This window comes from Leiobunum rupestre, chromosome 9 (assembly GCF_980474605.1).
Source record: "Leiobunum rupestre chromosome 9, qqLeiRupe1.1.hap1, whole genome shotgun sequence".
In the NCBI taxonomy this organism is placed as follows: Eukaryota; Metazoa; Arthropoda; class Arachnida; order Opiliones; family Sclerosomatidae; genus Leiobunum; species Leiobunum rupestre.
This window is the reverse complement of record NC_143392.1, coordinates 51592700-51609422: the sequence shown is the minus strand read 5'-3', so window position 1 is coordinate 51609422 and position 16723 is coordinate 51592700. Positions and strand designations below refer to the sequence as shown.

The 16723-nt window shown below is 34.8% G+C and overlaps 1 protein-coding gene across 1 annotated transcript; it reads right to left on the bottom strand.

The window, feature by feature from the left end:
• Positions 1 to 8449: 8449 nt before the first annotated feature.
• On the bottom strand, positions 8450 to 16577 carry LOC149930863 (solute carrier family 60 member 1-like). Its single transcript, XM_090157958.1, has 4 exons — positions 16455 to 16577; positions 12571 to 12697; positions 12190 to 12348; positions 8450 to 8928 (listed from the first exon to the last, which is right to left on the bottom strand). The coding sequence occupies exons 1-4, from the start codon at positions 16575 to 16577 to the stop codon at positions 8450 to 8452; spliced, it is 888 nt and encodes a 295-aa protein (XP_090014084.1).
• Between the last annotated feature and the right edge of the window lie 146 nt (positions 16578 to 16723).

The window sequence follows — 16723 nt, the reverse complement described above, 5'->3', positions numbered from 1 at the left end:
AACCTAAGGAAGTCAATAGCTCGGCGGTGAACTATCCGCATGGTAACAATGCGACCCGAGTTCAATTCCTGGACACTATCAAATTTTACATTAAAATACTAAAATATTTAATTAAATATAAGATTAATATAATTTATAAATATTTAATTAAATATAAGATTAATAAAATTTATACATATTTAATTAAATATAAGATTAATATAATTTATACATATTTAATTAAATATAAGATTAATATAATTTATACATATTTAATTAAATATAAGATTAATATAATTTATACATATTTAATTAAATATAAGATTAATATAATTTATAAATATTTAATTAAATGTAAAATTAATATAATTTATAAATATTTAATTAAATATAAGATTAATATAATTTATAAATATTTAATTAAATATAAGATTAATATAATTTATAAATATTTAATTAAATAGAAGATTAATATAATTTATAAATATTTAGTTAAATATAAGATTAATATAATTTATAAATATTTAATTAAATATAAGATTAATATAAATAAAAAATATTTAAAATGATGTAGAATAAATTATAGTACCTAACGTTATAACTTCGTAGGGGACATTCGCCAAAGCGGTTTCCGAAAAACATCGTAGCTTAACAAGCGACGGTGACTTAGTGGTTAGAGTAAATCTCTTGCACGCAGCAGACCCGGGTTCGATTCCCGGCCGGCGCCAATAAATCTCAAATTGATACTAAGACGAATACCGTGAACAATTGGTGGAAACTCTGCCATTGGACGTTGAGAGGTTGCGTAACACTCAGCACTCGGTCCGTCCCAAAAGTCAATAAGAAGAAGTTGTAGAGATAACGCCCGTACAAACACCACAAACACCACAAACACAACCACAAGCACAACAAACTCAACAGACTCAACACCCAGAACCGTCATAACATAAACTAAACACCCACAACGTTACACCCTACACATAAACATAACAATAACGAAATATCCAATCAAACTGAGTTAAAACCGTCACGACGGAGCACATTAACGAAAAAACACCATCCAAACCAAGCCTAACCGCAAATTAATCCGTTAACGCTCACCGTCGCACGGTGGTTTCGCCAACCCTTCGACAGTCCTAGCACCTGCAAACGCAGAGATTACGATAAACTGGGTACGCAATGGTTAACCTTTGCAGGACAGACAGACACACATCCACCCACACAGACAGTCACGGTGATTGTATAACGCCTCCTAGGTTACATAGTACCCTCGGAAAGGTTATAATATTTAATTAGTCGCTAGATGACTTGGGAGAGGTAAAAACGGATCTAGCATTGTCGGTTTTAAGATATTGTACCTATCGCTGAACACTAGTTAACAAACCAAGAAAACGTTTTCATAGCGTGAGAAAGAATAATTCTGTCAGCGTGACAGATATCACGTTCATCTTAGCTCAAATTCTGAGAAGCTAGGATTTGCTTTTTGATTGAAGATACATTCCCAACAGAATAATTGTGCAAGTGAGAAACGTGTTAATGGTAAACTGCTGAAATGGGGTACTGCGCCAATTAAAATGCGCAAATGGAAAACCGCAAAATTGCATATGTGGTAATGGTAACTGCGCAAATAGTAACTACGCAGTTGGCCCATTACCATAGACGCGATCTGAAATTTTTCGTTATCATTTTACACAAAAACATGTTTGCATATATGTCGAATTGACAAGCTCAGATTTCCAAAGTGGTTTTTTACCCTGTTCCAAAATGTATTATGTTTTCCTAAGCCACTTAGTAAAATTAATTTGTACACATTTTAATAATTCTATAAGCGAAAATATCGTTATCAAAAAAAACAATTAACAGCCAGACGTCAAATCATCTTTAACTCCCGTCCATTCGATAACTGAGTAATAAAACAAGTTCGCTGAAAAATCAAGGTTATCATTTCGTTTGCCTTCAATTTGCACGATAGCTGGAAGGTAGACTTTGTGCTCTCAGTCATCTAAAAACGTTTCAAGAATTTTCAACTCGCGTTATTACGGGGGCGGTGGCAGACGGCCCGGGTCCCAAGTTCTCTTAACAATATTAATTGCATCCCTAGGAGAAGGCAACGAAATAAATAAAGACCGATACTCTTAAGAAAGGAACATTTTATGCTATTTCAATGTACCTGTCACAAACAGATTTGGAATTGTGTCTAATTTGAATTTTAAATCAATATTAAGTAAATAATGTGCTAGTCTTTTTGTACTTTTTGTAAAAGGGTTAAATGTACTTAAAATAAATTTTTTGTAACAATTTTGCTAGCGTTTAAAAAAAATTTTGAATTCGAACATTTATGTTTGACCCCTCGAAAAAAATCACTTAGTCTAGTACTGACAATATTGTTCAGATGTTAATGTGGCTCTGATCTTATTCCAAGTTTTTCCATCTGACATCGAGAAACCTTCCAATCATGTTAGAAAAATTTTACTTCCTATAAGACGCTGACCCCACTCCTTTATTTTTCGTTATTAACCAAGTGTCCCCCCGCAGTAACACAGCATCGATTAAAATGTTTACGGAGAACCATAGACGTTGATTCGCAATCTATGAAAATAATTCAAGTGCTGTGGCGCCTTCACCCCTTCAGAATACCAGGTTCTTCGTGTTTTTCGTTGCGCTCAGCCAAAGTCTATCCGAGCACCATAAGAACGAAGTCTTATGAATTATTATGATACTAACGAATTATTAAGGTTAATTTAAAATGGTAGCCAAAATTAAGCCAAAGGTAATTAAATTGAAAACATCCTGTACAATGAAATTCTGATAAATTTGTGTATCCTTAATGAAATATTTTTTGAATGTTGACACTGACCTAATAATTAATTGACATTCTAATTAATAAACCCTGGAGAACGGTCATAGACTCCTAAATTAATTATCTCAATTGAAAGTGTTGGTGATAAGACAGTACTTTATGTTTAAAATCTAATTTCGACTTATTTATTAACGTTTCGCAGTTCTCATAGAATTGTAATGTTGGCGATATTTTCAAATGATTAATTTACGGGCTTGCGTTCTCGATGGAATCCTCGTCGAGTATTACATAGCCTTTTGGAATATTCTAGGAACGATTTAAGTTAATGTTTATAATGGTTTACCCACCTCCCCAAGGTACTGAAAAATTTTCTGTTGCTCCCTTAATAAAACTGGAGAATCGATAAAATTCGCGAACTGGCGCCCAATTTCTCTAACGAATTCAGGTAAAAAGATCTACGTTATAATTATAGCTTAAGGTTAAAAAACTGTGATCGAAGCGTTAGATCATCTTTCGCAGACGTATTGATCATTCTATCTCGGTGCAACGTGACTTAATATCCATTGCTAATTCAAACCGCACAATTGTTATTACCGTTTTTTGAAAGAGGTTTGACCGTGTTGATCATGTCTACATTTTAAGGTGTTAGTTCGGTTCGTTATTACGATATATTTTTTGGATTATGTTGAAGATGTTTACACAAATTCGGTTTTTCACGTTCATGTAAAGAACACAATCACTCGTTAAATCCCTTTCGATAGTTGCAGAAGTAATGGTTGTCAACTGTCCGGTTTTCCATTCGTTTTCGCCCTTGAACGGCTATTATGTGCTCTTTACTAGAGAGCTGCAACGGAGCGGAATTTATTCCGTTTCCGTGGACTCCATTCCGTTCCGCGGCGCTGGAACGGAATCGGAGCTAATTTATAAGAAAGTAGAGGTACGGAATGGAATCGGAGCAACTGAAAATTTGTTGTAACGGAACGGAATCGGATCAAATTTCTGAAAAAACGTCGTATATTGAAGGCTTCGGATCCCGTGCTAATTGGTTCACCCACTTTCCCAGACCGTGAGATCATAATCCCCCTTTTGTCCATCCCCTTTCTCCGCCGGGTCTTGGGAAACAGAACTGCAACTGAAGCTGTTTTCTCTACGACTAAGTTGCGTACATCAATGCGCAGTATCGCAAAAGGTTCAAAGGCCTTTTAGCAAAAATGGGGAATAAATTGAGCTAGTCTCACAATAGACTACATAACCTACTAGTTGGAATAGTACTAGCAACGATATATTTAGTCTATGGTCTGCCGCGATTTTATCTCTTTGATTAATTCTCCCGTAGACATACGTTCTAAAATGCCTCACTTAGTGCCGCTGAAATGGAGAAAATTTTAAATTTTGATAACGTATTTTCAACCCCCTCTCCCACTCCCTCTTTTTACTTCGCGACAAGCTCTCTTTAAACATTATACCGTACTGACACACTTTTGGGTCTTATGTCGCTTTTGATATTAAGTAATATAGACGATCAATAAAACTGTGTGGAACACGAACGGAAATAATATCGGATAAGCAAACGGAGCGGAAACGGACGGAAATAAAAGGCTTGAAACTAAACGGACCGGAAACGGACGGAATCAATGGACGTAGAAACAAAGCGGACCAAGAACGGATATATGTAACATGCCGGGAAACAAAACGGAGCGGAAACGGTATGGTATTTTATAGATGTTTCAGTCTTATAACCTGTTAATATGGGAAAGCAAAACCACGTGAGATTGATACTCTATTACAATGAGAAGCTCGCAGAAATTAGCACTTGCACCCTGAAAGCAAAAAGTGCACGCAACCAAACTATTTTAAAGAAATACCAATTAACGAGTTAACGACGTCAGTTAGACTAGTGGGATTCAATTTTACATTCTCCATCTAATTTATAGTTTTGCCTTTTGCTTTTATATACGGTTTGAGAAAAGATAATACTCTAATACCCAATGTTCTACAACCTCGTAACACACTCTTTTGAGGAACAAAGCGCTCGAACCTAGTCTGGAGATATTTCTACTCGTTTGATACGTTTTTCTTCTTTTTGTCGTCATCATATCGGCCTAAAGAAAACGCAACTGTGTTACGACTTTCTTTGCTCTTAATAACTGTGCAAGAAGCTGATATAGATGATTCAACTAATTGTTGTAGCCTGGGATGCTATAACTCCAAACACTTTTTAGAAATCGTTTATTAACTTAAATTATTTTTAACGAAAGGAAAAAATTTAGGTGGGGATATTAAGAATCATTCCCAAGTCACATTCTCCCTCTAACTTTAATTAAATATAAATTTAAATTAAATAAATTCCCCAAAGCCAGTATTGAAGGCTAACTCCGAACAAATCCGGGAAACCCCGAAAACCCCCTTTCCAACTCCGAACATCATTGCGTAACTCTTAACACCAAAGAAATTGCCCATTTTCTAGGTAAGGTACGTTTATGTAATTATCTATATTTCTTTGAGCTTATGAGCTAACCGTATACGGTAAATTCAGAACCGAACCAGGGTGATTATCTCAAAATGTGTTTTAGTTACGAATTTTAAATTTTGGGGTTTCATAGAGCGTGCAGGCTATGAACATTTCAATGACTTTGAACATAAGTATATTGTACCATAAGTGTGACATTAACTATTCTTCACATAGAATTGATTTACTGAGAGCTATTCGCTAGACAGACTGCATTACGGGCTTCGTCACCGCTTGCTCCCGCGTCACACGTAGCCTTAACAGCGCCTCGCTAGGGGATATTTTCTACTTTCGATGACGTAACTCGGTTACTAGCTCTCAGTATAATATTCCCCAAAGTGACAAACTTATGGAACAATATTAAAGATTTATGGTATTACGGCTTACGTTTCCCGAAGTGAGCTGAACAGTAGTTAGTACATGAATTGTAGTCTCTCAACATGAAACCCATAAAATAAAAAGCTTGAAATTCTATCAGAGATCTCCCACTATCTTTCCTAACGTAATTCGAGCACAAAAGAGATAATATAAGGTATGAAGATGACAAGATTGAAAAATGACCCATATTCCTTCTGATATATATTTAAGCACACCGAAATAAACTAGCGAGGATAGCAGATTCAAAACTGTCCTCTGATTGGTTAGTTATAACAGTTGGTTATGCTTTATTCTATTTTTTAATGTTTATCTCGTTTACACTATATAGCCGTGAGAGGTTAATTTTTTTGCCGTGACGGCGGCAGCTGACCCCGATTTAATCCGAGGCGACATAATCCAGCTTGATGACTTAGGCCTAAGGTGGTGCCTTGGGTATAATCCGTAGCGACATAATCCGGCTCTGAGAACAATAGAAGAGAACAACATTTCTGTCTGTTCGCGAAAAACATTCGCTTCTCGAAAGAGGTAGCTCGTGAACGCCGCGCGGAAATGATCGGAATCGACCACTATCGGCGCGGAAAGTGCTAAAAGAAAACAAGAAGCCCTCCGCTCGCGCTAAGCATGGGCCATGCGCTAAGCTCGCTCGTCACTCCGTAAGCGAAGCTGAGGTTAGAGAGAACACGCTCTACGTAGCGAGAGCGAACCGCCCCAGAGCGACACACCTCTCGGTCGCATTGAACACGCTCTCTTAAAAATCGACTACTCATGCTCACGCGAACTTTTAGGAGTATTGTAGTTTTCGCTGTTAACAAGCAAAGTAAAATATATTTGTGTTTGCTTACTTTTTGAGGAAACGTGATAAGGCTAATATTTTTATCTTAATCTTTAAGCGTGAATATTTCTTTATGAACACTCACATCTTTTGACCACCCTAGTGTTATAAAACATTTAGTCTGACCCCTCAGTTGTTTTACAGACGTAAAAAACAAGATTCGTTTGTGCTTCATCGTCCAAACTATTTGTAATGTATTATTTAAGGACGTATTTATAGATTTTAATTAAACCCAATGAGGCTACATTTTTAATATCATAAAACTGCGTTAGTTTAATTGATCAGTTTAAAATGGGGTAATTTGAAATGTAAATCCAGTGAGATGGCAAGCGAATCAAGGTTATAAATTAAAATAATTTTTTTTAATGGTTAGATGAACTTTAGAGTTAAAAATTTTAATAGTTGCAGGGTTTTCACATCATTTATTAAAATTGCATTTACAGAATGTACACCTAAGCAGATATGCCTTTTTGCACTTTTAAAAGGTGTCTATGGCACATTTCCAACACGTACCAGGTAACACCAGATCGTTTGGTCTAACGACAAACGGTACATTAGGTGTGATTCCTTATTCTGAATTTCTATAGCCAAATTCAAATGAATCTAGGGATGGGACGTTTTGCACCAGGGTTATCTATTTAAAGCATTACAAACAGGCGCGTTTAATATGGAATTAAAAGCTAGACGATGTAAGAACTCTTTTCCCCAAATCAACTTTTGATCCCGTTCGACGCTACTGTTGATAACGTTAAATATGAAAAAGGCGTAGTTTGATTTTAAAACTCGTAAGAAAAAATGGGGCTTCATAATAATGGCTTCAGCTATTTCGGATTTTACAAAATGAAATTACAGTTCTGGTCCTATTGTAAAGGCAGATTTTAGAGTGGAACTTTTGTCCCAACTTTGCTAATTGTATTAGAACCAGGAAGAGCCTGTATTGCGGGCAATGTTGATATCACCTTTGGATCTCTATGTGACAGATAGTCGTGTCGCGGAACTGGACGAGTGGCGTTTTTAAATCCCTAAATCCATAGCTCCTTCATTACAAAATCCGAATTTTGGTTTCATGAGTTACGCATAGTCACTCAATGATAATCGTGAAGTACGGGTAAATGTATAAAACTCAATTCAACCAAATGTAACGGCACACCTTGAATTAAAAATAACGGAAGCTTGAGTTTCCCTGCTAGGGTTTAACTCCCCTTTCTTTACTAAGTTCATGTATTGAATTTTTCCTAATTCTACGGTTACCATCTTCTGGTTCCATAAAGCTATAATGGCGTTTGCATGAGATTTACCCATTATATATGTAAGCTAGGTTTTATGAATCTAATTAGTTTTCTTATCTTTCTAAAATAAAAATAAAGATCAATAGACGACTCGCCTTTATTTGTAAAATGACCTTAAGGTTATAGACCAATGTTTTATTGATGAAATACATTCAAATATTTCGATTGTTTTCCCTAAAAAGCGGTAGCATTTGTTGTGGTTCTTGGCGAAACGACTTTGTACACCGTGCTTGCCGACGAATCATCGACACAACGACAAACTGACCGGCGAACGTGGTGAATAAAAATACCGCCAACGCGCAAATGATATAGAGGAAAGCCCGCGGGTTGAAGTTCAAAAAGTGCCCTACCATGAAGACCGTTGAGCAGGTAATCGTAGCTGCAAATATCTGAAAAAACGCGAATAATCCATTTGTTATTCCAACGTAATTTTCTGTCCAAGCAATAACGGTGGGGTATGTTGAAGCCGCTCCAAGCCCTAAAATGGCCGAAGCGGCCCAAACCAGATTCGGACTATGTTCGCCCCAAATGGCCAAGATGGCCGAGGAAATTCCAATTATCGTTACGTCGAAGAATAACATACGAACAGGCTTAACTTTGGTAGCGAAGTAGATGGAGCCCGCTCGCGACAAGCAGAATATCGCCCAGAAGAGGGAGAGCATTTATGAGCCTTCAGATTTGCTCATTTGAAGCTTGCTTTTAATCACGAACGTCGACAAGAATTGGGCGAAAGAGTTTTCGATACTGCAATAGGCGGCCAACATAAGCATTGCAAAAAATAAAAGACATCTAGAGAGCACTACGCCTTGAGCCTTTTTAGTTACTCTTTCTTTTTTGGCGTTGCTAGTGACTTCGCTGCGGTCGATGAAGAAGGATACAAGTGTCGAGGTGGCTACGAGAAAGAGCACGGCCGAAACAATGAGGTACGCAGGATCCACGCGTCCAATGATATCTGACTCTTCTGACAACTCTGTCGTATTGAAGAAGGTTGAGTTTAAAGTCGTGCTAGTGGCTTCACTCGAAAGGAATGGCCCGGCTATTAAAGGCGCTATTACTGAGCCAAAGCCGTAAAAAAAATGAAGCGCCTGCAGATATGGCCCGGGAGTTGACGGCCACAGATCCAAGCATAGGACGTTTCCGCCTACAATATAAAAAATGCCAAACATAAAAAGAAGCAAACCAATACGCCATTTCAGCACATACTGTAGCGCCATCTTTACCAGCTTTTCAAAAACAGATGCTAAATTACACTAAAGACACGGAAGAAATGTAAATAATATTCTAAGCAAAATCACTTAACTGGTTGAAGGTGGCGTGACAATAACTGCGCCCTCGCACACGTTATTGATCAACTGTTGCATATCGTTACAAAAGTATTTAAACGGAATCAAAATACTAATTTTTGTCCATGAACAACTGGGAAACCAAACAAAGGATCAAAATGGTTAAATCAAATGCTTTAAGGTATTACTTTAAAAAAACAGTTTGTTTTAAACAATTTAAATTAAAAGTTTCAATAATGTTCTACGAAGTAGATTTTCATCCTTTCCCAAAGATGATTTTAGGTTATTTAAATGGCAAATTATGGATTAGATCCTGAAAATGACTTTACGCTTCGCTTATAGCGGTTAAAAGGAGTAAAATATTAAGAAAATTAGTCCTTTATTTTCTGTGGTATGATGGATAATCAACAAATTCTATTATTATTTTGAGTATGGAGATACTATATCCTATGGGAAATATAGATCAATGCATAAAAATATACCCCAATTCATATTTGTAATAGCAAAATCATTGAACCAAAATAAGGTTAGCTCTGAGAAATTCGGGAAATGTAGGTTTGACCTTTTTGATGAAGGTAAGTTTAAGAAATAAATTTGGAATATTAAAATTCATCAGTTTTGCAAATTTCTATTTATAAATCACATTAAAGGCTAGGGTGGTTAAAAAAATGCAAATATCGAAATGTTTTGGAGCACATCGATTTCTTGTTCATTTTGATGAGAACATGACCCACGAAAAAAAGTAAATTCATTAATATTTAGGACTGCCTCAACTAACCCCTTTATAAGCAAAAATCAGTTATGCCACTCAAATACTTTACTTGAACCTAAAATTTAATATTTATTACTTATTTAAGTTTAAACAGTGTTTATTATAGAAATAAGTACCGGTACACAATAAAATATTTGGCAGAAAGCCCCACTAAAGCAGGTCATAACTGCTGAAAATCAACAGTTAGGACCTGGTTTTGTGGGGATTTCTGGCTATTATTTTATTGTGTACTGGTACTTATTACTATAAAAAAACCCCGTGTAAACTTAGGTAAGAAATAAATATTAAATATTTCGTTCAGTTAAAGTATTTGAGTGACATAATTATTTTTGGCTTATAAATGGGTTTGTTTATAATGTTAAAACTTTAGCTCGTTGAGGCAGTCCTAAATATTAATTAATTTACGTTAAGGTTTTCATGGGTCATTTTCCCACCAAAAAGAACAAGAAAATCAATGAGCACCAAAACATTTCGATATTTGCATTTTTTTGAAACACCCTATTAAAGGCCTGCTGAAAACCAGTTCTTAAGTATATTTAACTAATGTTTAATAAACCTTCGCAAATTTTATTTGCTGAAAACATAAATAACAAGATAAGTATACCACACTAGAATCTTTTGTAAATGAATGGTAGTAATTGAGCGTGCCCTGATTAAATGCCTCTCTAATGTATAAACGGAGATGATGTTAGGGTGGCTTATATTTCAGATAAACTAATAGAGATATGAAATATATAGCTTTGAAAGAAACACATTTTTTAGTTTGCTATTGCCCAATCGGATCATCTCTAACCGTGTTGAATATTAATTCCCTTTACCTATATCGAATACATATATCGACAGTATGAAAACAGCCCTATTCGACTAACGTACTGAATAAAATATAAGTTAAACATCAAATGAATTAAATAACATTTCGGTCATTATTATAAGATAACAAAAACTAGGTCTTGACGAATTTTTACCTTCGTTCCGTAATGATGTGAACGGAAGCTAGTTAGGGATGTATTTTATAAATCTCTTATCATGTTTCCAAATTAAATAAAATACAATCATACGAACGTTTATCTGTTTAGTGTAAAGTCAACAGTGTGGTACGTCATGGTACATTCAAAAGCACCGAATGAAGTAAAATTCATTCCAGACATTCCACAATTCTTTAAGCGGTCATTGCGTGTCAAAAACCTCACGGTGGTAGACGCTCAACTGTTAAGCATTTTGGTTTCTTTTGGCTTTTCTGTGTTTTTTTAAGGTCTATATTAGCATTTGGCGGCTCCTAGGTCGCAAACCCTAGACCAGTTAACCCTTATTGCGTTAGTAAGGTTTAAGGTAAGATTTTTTATTTTCGCGATAATCAAGGCTAAGACAGACAAATTAAAGATTTAAACGCATTTACTAGAGTTATATAAAATATTTTACAATCTTATACAAATTAAGATAAGCCATTAATTTGAAATTATTAATTTTACGTGATGGTATTTATCTAACTTTAATAGTTATATAAACTGAACAACATCACTTATATAACACCACCTTTCTTTAGAAATAAATTTAAATTTAGAATTTAGTTATTGTTCTTAACAGATTAAAATCTGAATACAATTTAAAGTATATTAACCAAATATAGCAATTCGATAGGTGTTCAAGAATTGGTATGCTAATAAATTAATAAACACAATCATTGAGCGGACATTTTAAATTATATCAAAATTACAAAATTTCCATAACTAAAGTTAATCTTTGCTAAGTGTTTTTCATAAAGCGAAATGTTATTCATCTCGATTTGTGTTTTATATTTTATACGTGGACCTAAGTAAATTATGATAGATATCGAACTGATCTCTTCTATAATTGAAAGAATTTTAATTCGTAAAAATTTATAGTCGTGGTTCTAAAGGCTCAGAAAAAATTTTATCCTTTAAAGCTATCTGTTTCATCTGTCCATACTCCTTATCTTATTAATTTCAATATTTGCCACCTTATTATTATTTCTGTAACTGGTACACACTTTATCAAACTAGATAAGTGGCATTTTTTACGTGATGTCAACGCTTACGCCTGACACCAGACCACTTTACCTTACAAACATCAGGAAGGTCCAACGAACATGGCTGAGATTTTTCATATCTTCCCTTATATTGAAACTATAATTCCCCTGGACTACATTCCACTGAGGGCGAAAATAAGTGCGACGACACTTGACGTCAGTGAATTTAGCTTTCGCATAGACGTATTTAAAGCAAAAAATAATAGATTGAATTCCTTTTACGAAATTGGAAAGATGTATTACCACCATTCCTTGTGGGTCTATATATAATTTTTGAATTTAAAAACACTTTGACAATACCGATAACTAAGGCTCCTCCAAATATTCCAGCTAATAACGAGACCACAATCAGAAGGCTTAAGTTAAACAAGTAGGGCAAGGCAGCGTTGGTGAAGCACATGACTAGCAACCCAAAAACGAAAAGCAGTTGTCGATTGAGCCTTGAAAAGAGGATGCCTCCTACAACAAAGAAAGATTTGTTTCGATATCAAGAACAACTCTGAATAAACTGTATATGTATATTCATATGGAATAGACTCAGCATGCCACACGTACTATTCAAAGGAGGTGTTATTCTATCGAAACCGTAGAAGTGACGTTTGAAAAACACATGAAGCAAAATGTTTCGCGACGTATTGAAGGTTGATTTGTTATTTAAATTGTAAACGTAAAGGAAAATACCTAAAACTGCTCCGATGCAACCGCCACCAAATCTTACTGCCAAAACGTATCCCATTTGTCTTGAATCACCACGAATATTGTTTTCAAGGATGGGTAGAGTTGGCCCCAAAATATTCGTAACCAGTCCCTATGAAAAATAAAAAAAGTAGTTAGTTTTATAAAACATTAAGAAAAGACGATAATATAAATGTGGGTGGTATTTTAAACCGTCATTGCCACTTAAGATCTGGACACTAGCCAGGGAGGGAACACCGGATTGGTTGGTATTGGAGCATGCGCACAGACTAATTTTTAACTGTCCCCTTTTTTCCTACCCCCCAATTCAAAGACCCTTCAGAGGCTGTGAAGCTGTTGGAATTTATTTTATCGTCTATTGGAAAGTGGACAAGAATCAAAATTTTAGGGAATTAACTTTCAAAATAGTCTGCAAACTCAAAATGTCATCGAATAAAGTTTTAAAGAAGGACGCGACAATTTAAATGTGAAGCAGACTTGTGGTTGCCACAGGCGCATCATTCACTGATTAAATACTTCATTGTACCTAGTTGGGGCTCTTTTCGTTAAGCTTGTAAAAATGTAATAATTAAAAATATATTAAGTACGTTTTTCAGTGCCAATTTAGTTTTTCCATTGCAGGATGGCGATCTCCATTGCTTACATTTTATTTCCATAATTCTTATCTATCTACTATCTGACATTTTTATTTTTTTTTTGGCCAAAGGAAACCATGCAGGAAGATTTATCAACTGGCCCACTGCGTGACTCTTAACCTTCGACAACAGAACCGTTCATAGCATCAACAAAAGACAAATGCATTCGACGTTAACTTTAAATTGCCAATAAAAGCATAGAAACGCTCTTAAGAAGGCGCTTTTTCTGTGTTCCCTCTTTTCTTATACGTCTTGCAAAACTAATAATTTAAATATCATACCAAACTGAAGAAACTGAGAAAAAGGTTAGCTGTGCGAAATACGCGCACTCTCTCGTTCATCATTGTCGTCAATGAAACGGAACCATTCTGTTGGGTAGATGATTCTTTCCCTTGAATAAGTTTTGTAAGCGTCGACTTTACGTGAAATATTGTAGCCACAGCTGTTTTTACACGTACTGTGCAAATGAAATGAAAAGTAGACCGGAACATATTTAAGCTACTGAGAACTATTTTTTTTCTGTTATTGAAGAAGTCAAAACTCTACAGAAGCAATAAGAGGTGATTGAACATTCAAATTGTAACAATAACGCCATCAGGCGAGGATTTGTTTCGTCACGGTAAATTAGACTCGAGGTGTTGGTCACTTTCCTTAATTAAAGAACACACTTGTAATTAAAGTTGCAGGAACAATGCTATGAATTTGAAATGAATTCCTAAGCTTTATTAAATTGACGACTTATTTAGAAATGTGTATATTTATATGGAATCAAAGTTAAAAAATATCTATTCCAGAATTTATTTAGGTTTCTAAGGACGTATTAGTTAACATAAAAGCAAAATGTACTACTTAGGCCGCACTTAAATATACACTCCATATTTAAATATAAATTATTTTCGTTGTCCAAAATGTGAGTTATTTATCTGTTTTAAAGCAACATCGACATGCATAAATGGCTCGATGAGACTTTTCTAAATATTTTACTCACTGACAATATAAACAATTCATCAGAAATCAAATATTTTTAAGACCATTGAAATCTTCGTTTTACGGTATTATAGTATGTTACAACGACAAGGTGTTTTTTAGTAAAATACAGCTTTTAAAAACGAAAAACATTATTTTGAGAAGGTACGACTCCAATATTAGAAATGATTTAATTTAGAATAATAATCCTTAGGATCAAGCGCTTTGGATTTACTTCAAACCAAATTTTTGCGTGTAAAATATTTATTTTCAAACTTTCATATACCCGAAACCAAACAAATATGTATTCGGCTATTCCCAAAACCCTTAAATTTTAATACGTCGACCTTATGGCCCATAATTTGAGATAAATAGTTTATAACGTATTTTATTTTATAAAATTGGAATTTTATCCGAAAAATCGCAGATATGTAGTTAAGTAATTATAATTTTTACCTAGTGCGCCGAAAATGTGTCGAAGCTCTGTGAAATCTGTGGGGCTCAAGTGCTTTTATTGTTTCACCTTATAACAAAACAAATTTCTTTAAAGCCTAACTTTTACAACCACTTAAGTATAAACGATACTGATTTAAATATTCCTTAATAATGTCAATTGCGCTAAATCGATTGACTTAAAAAATAATTCGTTTTGTAATATAAAAATAGTTCTTAATAGTGAATTTAACTACTTCTAAACTTTTGCCCTTAAATCCTTGTCTTACAAACATTTACTAGCCCTTATAATGAAAGATAAAATAGCCTTGATATAAACAACTTAAATAACTGAAGTCAATTGAGGATTTAATTTTTACAACTCATTTAAAAGAGTTGAGCAAAAAACAAAGAAACAGTTTTCAAAAAATTTGTTTTTTAAAAAGGTAACTTGAATAAGTGTCAATGTATTTTTCTTAAATTTAAAAACTAAATAAATATATTTATAAAGGTTTAAAAATAATTGATATTGACTAATTTTTTTAAAAAATGGTATGCATATTAATGTTACAATTTCTGCCTACACATATTTTAACCGTTAACCTTCACAATGTTTTATAATAAGGGGAAACTGCATTCTGCTCAGGAGAATTGGTATAGTGCGGCGCCCTGGGACGCCGATTTCCTTTAATAAGCGATCGAACTCTATTTTACAATATTTCTTTCCATTGTCGCACTGAATTCCCGTCCGGTTTGTAATTAAAATTATACGGCGTGCTTTGAATTGCTTTTCTTGTGGGGGTTTATCGAAGATTTGCGTCATCGAATCATTGCAGCCTTCAAACTTTTCACTTATGATATGATCAGACGATCGTTTCAAAACATGCTTCATCGAGCAGAAACATGTCTCGCGGCAAACCGAGGTATCATTGACCCTCACTTGTAAAATTCTTACGTTTATTCGAATAAAATGTTCAATTAAATCTTTCTTACATTTATTTCATTTACGTACAAAAATGCTAAGGCCCCTATGGACACCTTGTTTTTCATCAGCTCATATCTTCGTGAAAAAGTGTTCTATTCCAATGAAACCAATTTCTTTGAATATTTTCCACAGCAATCTACAACTTTATCATTGATATGTTTTTTTCTAGCACCTACCGACGAAAACATATTTATTACAAAAACCTGAAATTATTTCCGATTTATCTGAAATATAGGATTTAAAGCGACACCACACTAGAAATAATACCCCGAAAATTTCGAAACTCTATCTCCTGCAGTTTCTGAAAATAATGCCCAGTCAGAGCAATTCAAACGCCCTGTATCTTATGTAGAACTAAAAAAAAGTACGAAAGAGATTCTCGAGGTTGAGAAACGGTTGCTGCAGTAATTTGGTTATAATAGATCTTAATAACTGTGCTCAAAATTTAATAATTACAGGAAATACGTACGCTTAAATACCCCGATTGTATCAATCGGTCCAAGAGCTAATTTTCCCTCACCCGTTTTCGCAATAATATGCTATTTGAAATAAATGTTAGATATCGAATTTTCAAATCATTACAAAGAGATCGACAAATAACGACGTTGTCGTTAAGTAGAAATTGGGCAATAACTATCCCTCTCACCTTTAGAGTGGAAAGGAATATTACATAAGAACCGAAAGGTGACCTCGAGTGCTTGCTGTCGCTGTATATAGTTTGTAACTCGGGGGCTCACGTGTGTGGCTTTCGTTGGTTAATTATTTTATGTTGAATCTTGAGTTTTTTAATACGTTGTAACAGTGCAGTCAAAGGGTTTTGTTGGGGGAAATGTCAGAACTCAGTAATTGACCACTTGAACGACAATTAAAGTTCCAATCCTGTCTCCGGGATTCACTTCTTTTTGAAGATTTCTCTTTCCACCGATGAAAAACGGTGCGAATTCGAAGCCGATGGCGACGACTGAGAGCGCCATTTCGCAGAGCCAGACGCGGAATATGGGCATCAATAAGGTGATCGCGATCGGTTTTGGGGGAGCAGTGTTAAAAATCAAATTATGTGTGTATAGATTTAATCAGTTGTATATTGTATATTAATTAATTTCTGTTTAGGGTATTTTGG